General features: G+C 44.0%; 1 protein-coding gene across 1 annotated transcript; it reads left to right on the top strand.

Annotated features, from left to right (window-relative positions):
- The first annotated feature begins 6,036 nt into the window (after positions 1-6,036).
- On the top strand, positions 6,037-8,936 carry LOC147460384 (polyphenol oxidase I, chloroplastic-like). The gene is made up of 2 exons (XM_086510008.1): positions 6,037-7,504; positions 7,632-8,936. Exons 1-2 carry the CDS (start codon positions 6,666-6,668, stop codon positions 8,545-8,547), a joined length of 1,755 nt encoding a protein of 584 aa, XP_086366134.1. The 5' UTR covers positions 6,037-6,665; the 3' UTR covers positions 8,548-8,936.
- Positions 8,937-12,623: the final 3,687 nt, after the last annotated feature.

The raw sequence follows: 12,623 nt of genomic DNA, 5'->3' as shown, positions 1-12,623 counted from the left end.
CGAAGGTCCCCTTTTTTGTTGTCGTGAAGGGTTGTAGATATGAGAACCAAAATTTGGGATGTAAGACTTGAGGGAAGGGTGATTGACCGAACCCCTTCCCAAGCACCTGTCTCAGTGGTTACGAGACGAGAGATGTAATGGTAGGAGAACCTAGAATGATGAGAATGGTAGTAAAAATATGAAGAATGCGACCTTCTCAAGTGGTTAAGTGCGTGCCAAATAAGTACAGTATCGGGAGATCCATATGCGCATGTTCTCATTTTTAAGCAAGTCTTAAGAGCAGAACAAGGAGCACACAATATGAAGGCTTTGGTTTGACATTGGAAGGCATGATGTAGGCTTGGTTCCAGCCATTAAATAGTAGAGCTTTCTTGAACATCGATCAACTTTTATGAGAGTCTTCCAAGAAATTCTCTTAGAGGAGAATCAAACACAACACTATTTCTCAAATATATACTTTGAAACAAAAAGAAAATGAAAATGTGAAAGAAGCTTCAGTTCACTTCAAGCAATACATCAAAACATGTCCAGTGCGAGAGCTACCATAGGATGAGATTTAGGAAGTGAGTAGCTGACATCATTTGAAACAACTTTTGTTAAGGTCATCATAGCAAGAAACAACAAAAAGTTGACCAAAAACACCAAAATACAAGCTGCAAGTCAAAAACGCCTAGCAGGCACAAAATTTCTCTTTGCTGTTAGCAAAGAGAAAGGTTTCCAAATCCAAAAATAAGTGGATAGGTAGACTCCATAGACTCTTGGGGGTTCACCGTTCAATATCCCCTATATAACGTGCATTCGCGGGGTATCTAAAAAGCCCTTTTAACATGTCCAAATGAATAAAATGACCCCTTATTTTAGGAAAGTTTCAAAAATTGAATATGAAAACCCCTTATTTTAATGTATCTCTGTTAAATTTTCTAAATTTTTTGCATTTTAAAACCCCTCATATCGAGCTCACATTATACCTTAACATGATTACATAGTGCACCCCCCGCGTATTGACTTCAAGTAATCGCCATACCAAGTTTGGGGTTCAAATTTGATGGAACACGGATCACAATCCATGTCTCTTTGCTAGATTTTGGGATTGTAACCTTATAGCCTTGTAACAGAGACCAACACAAACAACTTATTCAAAAACAAGGGTACCAAACAACTTCAAGAAGAGGGTCAAACAAGGCCAGAGTTATTCAAGACCAAAAATCGTGAATTAGACATACAAAGTGACTTTTGGGAGACCTAAGGGGAATCAAAACACCTAAAAATTATATAACAAGGATCAGGAGACTGTGAGAGACTTGTGGGCCATGTTTCAAACTATTTTGATATAGGGATACACGGATCGCAATCCATGACCCCCTATCACACAAAAATAGCCTAGAGTGACAGTAGAGTTAGCACTAGTCCCAAGTAGCATAGTGGTATTTTCAAATTTCAATTTGGAATTGATTTGTGCATGTTACAAGCAAAACAAGTATTTGTGTCAAAAGTTTGATAAAATTTTGATTCCAGTAAATTTTGACTAAACCCAAAGGTTGTAAAGCTATAGCCAGGACTGAATGCACCATAAAAGGTAAGAGGTCAGGGTTCTGTAATCTTCATTTTTTAAATGTATTTGCAATCAAGCAAGTTTTACCAAATTAGAAACCCTTCTATTAGGGACCAATCAAGTTATATTTCAACAAAGGGTATCAATCAAGTGACCATACCTACCTTAGAGCCAATATTGGAGGAAAGTCTTTACTTCTTTTAGAGAGATCATATATTTATATGGCTGATGGATCCAAAAAAGTGAGTTTCAAGGAAATAACTGATATGGGAGCTGGATCGTTGCAACCTGCACCAAACCTGAAACTTTTGCACGTGCAAATCACTTTAAAAATAAATAGGGTGCACTCATAGTGCCCATAGATTATAATGGAAATATTTTAATGAAGAGGGAAACATGTATGTAGTTGTGCTTAATCCCTTTATTGAGTACAAGTGGGAATTATTTGGCATGGAAAAAAGGTTAATGTAGAGCCTAAGGAGAAGCCACCAAAGTTGGACATTCCTAATGCCAAGCTTAAACAAGTAAATGTGGCTACTCACATCAACACCGACAATACTCATGTGGGATTATATAAGTATGACAACGAAGAGAAAATTATCTATTATAGGTGTGAGAAGCCCAATGTGAGGGAGTTAACTGAGTAGAAATGCTTGTATGTATTTACACTTGAAGTTGAGAGAGATACACAGATAGTCATGTCAGACAAGTATGGTAGAAAGTATTTAGCAGTGAGCCGTAACAAACTCGAGGGATATACGTACTTTGGGGGGGCATTCCATCAATACTATGTAACTCCTAGCATGCACAAACCTATTGTATCATAAACAACACGATCGTATACTACGAGAGTGAGTCCTTTGAAATCTCATGTGGGAGACTCTTTCAGTCGACCACATCTCTCTGAACCGAGACCAATGGGGTCCTTGGATTCCCAGATTCCTATGCCTATACATAGAGGTAGTAAAATCCCACCCACTATTTTCAGCACAAGGGTTGTGGATATGAGAACCAAAATTCGGGATGTAAGACTTGAGGGAAGGGTGATTGACCGAACCCCTTCCCAAACACCTGTCAGTGGTTACAAGACAAGAGATGTAATGGTAGGAGAACCTAGAATGATGAGAATGGTAGTAAAAATGTGAACAATGCGACCTTCTCAAGTGGTTAAGTGTGTGCCAAATAAGTACAGTGGATCGGGAGATCCATATGTGCGTGTTCTCATTTTTAAGCAAGTCTTAAGCTTTGGTTTGACATTGGAAGGCATGATGTAGTCTTGGTTCCAGCCACTAAATAGTAGAGCTTTATTGAACATCGATCAACTTTTGTGAGAGTCTTCCAAGAAATTCTCTTAGAGGAGAATCAAACACAACACTATTTCTCAAATATATGCTTTCAAACAAAAAGAAAATGAAAAGGTGAAAGAAGCTTCAGTTCATTTCAAGCAATACATCAAAACATGTCCAGTGTGAGAGCTACCTTAGGACGATCACTTATTGGTTATCTTTATAGAGGGCTTGAAAAACGAAACTCTCAAAAAAGACTTACACTCAAAGGCATGCACAATTAGTGAGCTTAAACTCGTAGTACCCATAGATTATGGTGGTGATATTTTAATGAATACGGAAACTTGTATGTAGTTGTGCTTAATCCCTTTATTGAGGACAAGTGGGCATTAACAGGCATGAAAGAAAAGGATAATGTAGAGCTTGAGGAGAAGCCGCCAAAGTTGGAAATTACTAATGCAAAGCTTAAACGAGTAAATGTGGATACTCGCATCAACATCGACGATACGCATGTGGTATTATATAAGTATGATCACAAAGAGAAAATTCTCTATTATAGGTGTGAGAAGCCCAATGTGAGGGAGTTAACTGAGTAGAAATGCTTGTATGCATTTACGTTTGAAGTTGAGAGAGATACGCAAATAGTCATGTTAGACAAGTATGTTAAAAAGTTTTTAGCAAGGAGCCGTAACAAACTTGTAAGATATACGTACTTTGGGGGGTACTCCATCAATACTATGCATGTCACCCCTAGCATGCACAAACCTACTATCTCATAAACAACACGATCAAAAACTGCAAGAGTGAGTCCTCTGAAATCTCATGTGGGAGACTCTTTCAGTCGACCACATCTCTCTGAACCGAGACTAATGGGGGGTCCTTGGATTCCCAGATTCCTATGTCTACACATAAAGGTAGTGAAATCCCAGACACGATTTTCACCACAAGGGTGCCGGATGTAAGACTCAAGGGAAGGGTGACAGACTGAACCCCTTCCAAAGCACCTATCAGTGGTTACGAGACAAGCGATGTAACGGTGGGATAACCTAGAATGATGAGAATGGTAGCACAAAAGCGACGAATGCGACCTTCTCAAGTGGTTAAGTGTGTGCGAAAGAAGTAAAATGGATGGGGAGATCCATACGCGCATCTTTTCATTTTTAAGCAAGTCTTAAGAGAGGAACACTGGGAGCGGATTTTCACACAGTATCAAGGTTGCGTTTGACATTGGAAGGGATGATGTTGACTTGGTGCAACCACTAAATAGTAGAGATTTCTTGAACATCGATCAACTCTTACGAGTGTTTTCCAATGAGTTCTCTAAGAGGGGAATCAAACACAACAAAATTTCTAGAATATATGCTTTCCAACAAAAGGAAAATGAAAAGGTGAAAGAACCCTCATTTCCCTTCAAGCAATACATCGAAAGCTGTCCAATGCAAGAGTTACCACAGGACGATCACTTATCGGTTCTCTTTAAAGAGGGTCTGAGAAACGAAACTCTCAAAAAAGTCTTACAGTTAGAGGCATGCACAACATTCGAAAAAGTCACTAGGGAAGCATTGTACCTGGTTGACAATTGCGAAACATACGGGGAAGTAACAAAAGACGTAGAGACAAACACTAGCAGTGCCTCTTCAACCACCAGTGACTCAATTGCAAAATGTAGTGCTCCTGCTTCAATCACACAAAATGTAGATCAGCTAGTCGAGGAAGTGGTCCGTAGGATGAATTAGATCTACCGACAAAACCCCATAATGAGGCGGCAACAATTACCAGCCTTCAATGCTCCAAGAGTGTTGAACTGGTGTGGCAATGAGAAAAAACACACAAACCACGACACTAGTGAGTGCTTCTATAACCGGAATTACGTGAGGGAAAGTCCATATGGACCGCCGGCAGTACAACAATTGCCACCACCTCCAAGGTATCAGATTGGACCCAACAACGCAGTACAAGGAGGAGACAAACCACAACCTTTGTTGGGACAACAACCACCTTTGCCTGATGATAATAGGGCCATTAAGCGTTATGTGTAGCCGGTAGAGTCACTCATAACTCAGCCGATGATTCCACGAACTGTTTACCATGAGGAACCGATCGGAAGCCATGTGAGGTGCATTGAGTGTAAGTTAAAAGTCTTACCTCAACAAAATCTTTCCCCTATACGGTTCACCTTCTCTTGAATCCTCAAGATTACCATTACAAAAAAGCTCTTTTTCCATTCGTAACCGTCGCCTACCCTTTTGTCCTTCAACAAGTGCCGCCGGGTGAGAGCACCTTTTGTTCTCTTGAATTTTCTCCTGTGTCTGATTCCCGAGAGAGAAAGAGAGAGTTCACAAGCACAACTTTCCCTCTCATGACCTTCTCCTTCTTGCTCTTCAACGCCGTCGTGAGAGGGCTCGAGAGTAACCTTTGAATGCACGAGAGAAAGAGCGAGCTTGATTACCCCTTTGAGGAGATCTTTGAGAGAAAGGGTTTGCTTTGGGTTGCCTCCTTCCTTGATGAAAATCGAGAGAGAGAGAGAGAGAGAGAGAGAGAGAGAGAGAGAGAGCTTAGAGATTTTACCCTTGCTAAACCATCTCCTCTTCCGCTTCCGAGCCCTCCGAAGCTTCCTTTCCCCTTCTTTGCAAACTTTCAACTCCCCCTTCTTTTGCATGCCAGAAGTCTCCTATGCATGCCATTTTACCTCCCCTTCTCCCCCTATTTCGTTAAGAAAGGAAGCCTCATGTTTTAAGCCCCCTTGCCCCCTTTTCCCCTCACAACAATCATGGCATCGTGATTGATGTGGCATGCAAAAGAGGTTGATGACGTGGAGGACGGTCTTCTCGAGAAGCACCGAAATCGGTGGTAATAGAGCCAACCTGTGGCACCATAGGATGCTGAGCAAAGTTCGTTTAAGCTACCAAGGCAACCAAACATCGTGTCGGTCTGTGCAAGCCAATCCATCTCCCCCCAAATGCGCATGCACGAAAGACGATCTTCCTTTGAGAAAGTGAGAGAGGAGGGGGCTCGCTACGATGTGGAAGCCGGCTTTACCTGCATTGAGGGTTGCAACGATGTAGAAAAGCTTGGGAGAAGGAGGAAAAGCTCAAGTAGTATATAGTGTGGCAAATACAAGGTTAAACATCCATCAGGAAAAATGTGTTTCGACTTAATATCGTGTCGTTTTCAATTTCAAAAATGCCGGTTGATAGCAAGGGGAAAAGGAGAAATTCCGTCCCAAAATAGAGAAAAATAGTGTAACAACCTGAAAATTAAATATAATTTTCTAAAATTTCCTCTTGGCAAAATCAAGAAAAGGAATTCTGTAGGTTTGGATAAATGTTTTTTCCAGAACACTGAGGTTAAGGGATGCCATCGGGTTGGCCATGACAAATTGGTAATATTGTGTTGACAAATCCACAATCGAGAGGACGCAATCGAGTTTCCAGGTCATCAAAAAAGAAATGGAATGGCAAAAGTCAATACATTGACTCGGCTCTCTCGCTCGCGGCTCTCCAATGCTCCATATCTCTCTCTCTCTCTCTCTCTCTCGCGGAGTGTCTCACGGGGGCTCGGTCCAAGCGCCCGCCGATTCTTCGACCATGCACCAATTAGCGTTGGCTTCCCTCTATAAAACCGCCTGCGCATCTCAACCAGTCATCCATCGACAACCAGCCTCTCTCTTGCAATAATCTACTTCGTGTCCATTAGCTCAATCCTGTTACGCTCGCTTGCCTCTCTCTTGCAATAATCTGCTTCGTGTCCATTAGCTCAATCCTGTGATATCGTTAGTTTCTGAGTTAACCATAGTACTGCAGTTGGAGGTGATTGTTAGTACGGGCATGAGCTGTAGAACTCATGGCTTGTCATCACTGATAGCTACGTTGCACTGCGCCCCTCGACGACGCGTCCGCGGCCAGCTACTTTATATAATTATAAACGTAGCACTGCTGCTCATCCTCGCTGCGTCCAGCTCCGACGTGAATGCTGCTCCGATCCGGGTGCCTGACCTGTCCCGCTGCGACCTTGCGGTGGATGAGTCGGTTGGGGACACCCCGCCGCTCACCCTCCGATTCAATTGCTGCCTCCCGCTACCGTCGGCGTCGCGCATTTTGGACTTCTCCTTCGACAAGTACCCGCCCATCCGCCAGCATGTGCGGCGGCCTGCCCATACGGCCAAGGAGGACTACATCGCCAAATACAACAAGGCATACCAGCTCATGAGGGCCCTGCCCGACAGCGACCCGCGGAGCCTCAAGGTGCAGGCGGACATCCACTGCGCCTTCTGCAACGGCGCCTACATGCAAGCCGGAGCAGACGGGAATGTGCCGCTGCAGGTGCACTTTTCTTGGTTGTTCCTGCCATGGCATCGCTGGTTCCTCTACTTCCACGAGCGCATCCTGGGCAACCTCCTGGGAGACCCGGGCTTTTCCCTCCTTTACTGGAACTGGGACGACCAGGTCAACGGCGGAAACATGATGCCCGAGATGTTTGCACGAAACGGCACCGCCCTCTACGATGCCAAGCGCAACCCTGACCACTTGCCGCCCGCCATCGTACGCCTCAGCCCCGCCAACAACAGCACTGACACGTCAGTGGTGGTAAATGAGAACCTCAATGCCATGTACCAGTCTGTCGTCACCGCCTCCACGGCCGAGCTCTTTGCGGGAGGCGCCTACAGGTATATATATATATATATATATAAAATAGTATGTACATTTCGCTCGCCTGCCTGTTTTTTATACAGAGCATTAACAATTCTACAAACATCACCATTCCCTGATGTCGATGATCTTGTGGATGTGCAGGACCGGCAGCGATCTGACCAACTCCTCCGTTATTAGCGCGACCCTCGGGGGAAGCGTGGAGAACGGAGTGCACAATGGCATTCACTACTGGACGGGCAATCCCGCGGAGCAGCTCTTGCAGGACATGGGCACCTTCAGCACGGCTTCGCGCGACCCCATCTTCTACGCCCACCACAGCAACGTGGACCGCCTCTGGGATGTGTGGAGGTTCAAACTACCTGGAGGCCCGCGGAAGGACCACTCCGATCCCGACTTCCTGGATACGGAGTTCCTCTTCTACGACGAGAACGCCAACCTTGTGAAGGTCAAGGTGAGCGATGCGCTCGACAATGCCAAGCTCGGGGTGAGCTACAAGACCGTGCGGGCCGACGACCTGTGGATCAACTACTCGCCCAAGGCTGTCACCAGCGGCAGCGCCGTCTTCTCAGCCCTCGCAAGCGGGGTGTCAACCATTGGAGCCACGCCGAGCAACGGGACCATCGACCTCGACCTCGCATCCATGCGTCTCGCCGCCATCGTGCAGCGCCCCATCGGTGAGACTAGGCCCAGCAAGGCGGAGGAGGTGCTGGTCATACAAGGCCTCGAGCTCACGTCGAGAGACAGCTTCATCTCCTTGGTGGTATTTGTCAATCTCCCCGATGCAGGCCCCTCCACACCCACCAACAGCGCCGAGTACGTGGGCACCTTCAACATCGTGCCCTCGGCCAGCCAGCACAGGCACCTCGTCACCAACGTCAAGTTCGAGATCGGCGACAACCTCAAACGCATCGGCCTCCAGAAGGACGACCGCGTGGTCATCACGATCGTGCTCAAGTCCAAGCCACATGAAACTGACAGCAACCTCGCCGACGCGGCTCACAATCTGGCCATTCAGCAACGCATCTCTTTCAAAGGACTCCAGATCACGTACGAATGATGATCCAAGCCACTTGTGAGCTCATGCTCTCGAGTCTAGTTAAAACCTTCAAGTTGCTTCATACGGTAAACATCCTTCTCAAAATCCCATTGAAGAAATGCGGTCTTCACATCCATTTGAACAAGCTCCATGTCATCAAGGGCTTCGAGTCCAAGCATTATACGCAGAGTAATCATCTTGACCATGGGCACAAAGATTTCATCAATATCAACTCCCAACTTCTCTTGCTTCTCCTATGTGAATTTCTTCTTGTAGACCCGTTTGCAAGGAAAGACCTAGTTCCATGTCTCATTATTGAAGTCATAGCATTCGAGATCCAAATAAACATCATAATCTTAAAAATACCTTTGGATCTGAAGTTTCTTCTCTCTTTGTAGATATTTTCTCATACTCCGATATTGATATAAAAATATGAAGTATGGTCTGAGTATGGCTCCTCCTGAATGACCTTTGTCTTATCTTTGCATGCGAGGACCATTTGCTATTGACTTCGAGTCTACTCATTTACAGGCCGGTTCACTTGACCTCCCATGTTTAATCAACAGTGTTACCTAGATCTAGTCACGTTGGCCTCAAGAGTTATCAGGCGCCTGGTTGGCCTAACGCCCTTCCTCATTGGAGCTGATCATCATCGTCAACATCATCATTCTTCTTTTGCAATGGCTCCCCCTCTATAGCATCTCGATCCATCTTGAACATTTTCTTCATCATCCTCATCGTCATCTAGGTTATTTACACTACAAGAGGCTATTCATATTAGCGACGCTCACACAGCGACGCTCAAAAAAAAAATTCCCGGCGTCGCTATGAGCGTCGCAAATTTCTTTGTAAATTTGCGACGCTCATAGCGACGCCGGCTGGGCTAAAAAAATAACCGAGCGCGCCCAAAAACTCAGATCTCAGATCTGAGTTTTTCGGCGCCCTCAAGCAAGGAGCAGGTAACGCTCTCCCTCACTCTCACTCTCTCTCTCTCTCTCTCTCTCTCTCTCTCTCTCTTTTTCTTCTCCACACACACACACACACACACACACACGAGGAGAGGAAGGAGAGCCAGGTATGCTCCTTCCCTCTCCTCATTCTCATGTTCCCTTCCCCTCTTTCTCTCTCCCTCTCTCTCTCTCTCACACACACACATAGTGTTTTTGAGAGAGAGAGAGAGAGAGAGAGAGAGAGAGAGAGAGAGAGAGTACAAACAAAAACAAAAACGCACACACACATACATAAACAAAGAATGCACACACACATTGAGAGAGAAAAAGAGAGAGAGAGCATGCATAAACAAAAAACGCACGCATTGAGAGAAGAAAAGAGAGAGAGAACATGCATAAACAAAAAACGCACACATTGAGAGAGGAAAAGAGAGAGAAAACATGCATACGATCCAAAAAAACGCACACACATTGAGAGAGAAAGAGAAAGAAACTAATTTAACGTCGTAGGAAACTAATTAAAATTAAAAGACCTAAAGATCTAGCCGACGAGGAGTTGAACTCAAGACCTATTATTCAAGAGGAAAATGGCATAATCAATCTATCATACTTGGCATGGGTGATAGAAAGGTTATACCATTTATCTCTTTTTATTGGCACACACATCCACACACGCGCACACACACAAGAAGAAGAGAGTTATAACGTCGTAGGAAACTATCTTAAAAGACGTTAAAGATTAGGTTATATGTAGACTTACATTAAATTAGATTTAGGTTTATTTTTAACTAGATTTACGTTTATTTACGCTAGATTTAGATTTACGTTATATTAGATTAGATTTAGGTCTCCATAGACTGCGATGCATGCATGAAGCGGGTGAAGAAAGCCCTCAATGGAATATAGGGTATTGCTACCTTCACTCATGGTGGGCTCCGTCGATCCGAAAGTACTGGTGAAATGTCTTCAGAAGATAGGGAAGAAGGTGGATCTTCAGAGCGGCAAGAGTCACTACATCCCCAACACAATGACCATCTAGACAACCTCTAGTCATTCAACAGCAACTTCAAAGTTAGTAACAAGAGCAAGAACGGTCTAAAGGGCCAATTGCTGTCGTCAGATGTGGATGGAGATGAGGCAGCGTCACCGCCGGAAGTTAACTCTCACATCTTTAGTGATGAGAATGCCAACTCTTGCCGAGTTATGTGAAAAATTATGTGTTTAATCAGTTTTAAGGTTCTTATAATCCCTGTTAGTTTAGTTCTTTGTTTTTAATATAACATAATTTACGTTAGATTTAGATTTATGTTATATTAGATTAGACTTAGGTTTATTTAGGTTTACCCCCCCACACACACACACACACACAAGAAGAAGAGAGTTTTAACATCGTAGGAAACTATCCCAAAAGACGTTAAAGATTAGGTTAGATGTAGACTTACGTTAAATTAGATTTAGGTTTATTTTTAGTTAGATTTACGTTTATTTAGATTTACGCTTATTTACGTTAGATCGAGTCCACGCAAGAATTACTTACGGTTTAGGGTTTAGAGTTAGACGAACAGTGAAAAGATCTACTATGAAAAGATGTTAAGATGCTGTGAAGTGCTACAGCTAGAGAAGAGGCAAAGGGGTTTTGTCCACTACATGCAGTATCATGTAGACGTGGGTGTGTAGATTTCTTGTACCCACAAATATAGGTATTGACCAATAAAGACGAGATTATAACCCGGTGGTTCTGATCTCCGTGCACCTCTAGACCGAGGTGTGCGGGGATTGGACATGACTAGAGAATGTGAGGTAAAGAGAGAGAGAGAGAGAGAGAGAGAGAGAGAGAGAGAGAGAGAGAGAGATAAGACGAAGAATGCCAATAGAATATTAAATTTGTTGTCCAGGTTATAAGTTTTTTATCCTCATTATGAGTAGCGACGAGGATGTGGGACCGTCCAACCGAAACACCTATCTCTCAACGAGGGTCTTATGTCCTTGTAATCAATGCAAGCATGCTGTGCGACGGACAAGACGTGTTTCTTTGCAGCACGTTCGCGAATTTGGCGAGTTCGATCCATCTATTATAGATCGAGTTGTTGCCAATTATAACTCGTCGGACTCTGACGCTGGCCAACAAGCAGCAATCTTGCAACCCAATAGACGTATTCGCAGGCGCTTTGGTCAAGCAGCATATGTGAGGCCACAAGATGTAGCCTCTGACAGCTCGGGGGATGATCATGCAGAGCACATTCCCAACGAGGCAATGTTTGAGCCCGAGATTGATGAAATGATCGAGACGATCATGGATTCAGAAAGGCTTATCTATGATGATATGAAAAGTGAAGCCGATACGTCATTGTATAATGGAGCACGTATGTCTAGATTGAAAGCACTCCTGGTTCTTCTCAACATGCAGGCAAAGTTTGGATGGAGTGACACTAGCGTCACAGCGCTTTTCAGGTGATCTATTACAATTAGTTTACTTTAATAGAACTCTAAATGTATAATGATCTGATAGATTTTTACACGACTGTATCATATTTTTATGTTGTGTAGATTGCTGAAAGAGCACATTCTACCAGCTGACAATGTGATGCCAGATTCCCGAGATGAAGCAAGAAAGATTTTGCGAAACTTGGGGATGGATTACAATTCTATCCACGCTTGTCCTAATGACTGCATTCTTTTTAGAGGGGAATACATAGACATGGAGAAGTGTCCGAAATGTGATTCCGAAAGATATCGAGTAGATCTCCACGGGACAAAAATTCCACAAAAGGTTTTGCGACATTTCCCTGTGCTTCTTCGCATCAAGCATTTCTTCGAATGTAAGTCCATGGCCGCCCTAGCATCATGGCATGAGGAGAATAAATCTTCGGATGGTGTGCTACGAATTCCTGCAGATTGCGTAGCGTGGAAACATATAGATGGAACATGGTCAAATTTTGCCAGGGAAGCTCGAAATTTGCACTTAGGCCTGGCTATGGATGGTGTAAATCCATTTGGTCAAAGATCAACATCTTACAGTGTATGGCCCGTTGTCATCGTCAACTACAACATTCCCCCGTGGTTGACTACGAAGAAGGGGCACCTATGGCTAAGCTTGATTGTGCCAGGGCGATATAAAGTGGGGAATATGGATGTGTATCTTCGTCC

Source organism: Adiantum capillus-veneris, chromosome 4 (genome assembly GCF_014529385.1).
Source record: "Adiantum capillus-veneris isolate H3 chromosome 4, ASM1452938v2, whole genome shotgun sequence".
NCBI classification, from domain to species: domain Eukaryota; kingdom Viridiplantae; phylum Streptophyta; class Polypodiopsida; order Polypodiales; family Pteridaceae; genus Adiantum; species Adiantum capillus-veneris.
Note: the sequence above shows the minus strand (reverse complement) of the source record. Positions and strands in the feature narration are given on the sequence as shown.

Coding starts and splice junctions, on each gene's coding strand:
- LOC147460384 (XM_086510008.1), top strand. CDS start 6,666: ATGAGCTGTAGAACTCATGGCTTGTCATCACTGATAGCTACGTTGCAC. Junction 7,505..7,631: donor TTTGCGGGAGGCGCCTACAG/GTATATATATAT, acceptor GTGGATGTGCAG/GACCGGCAGCGATCTGACCA.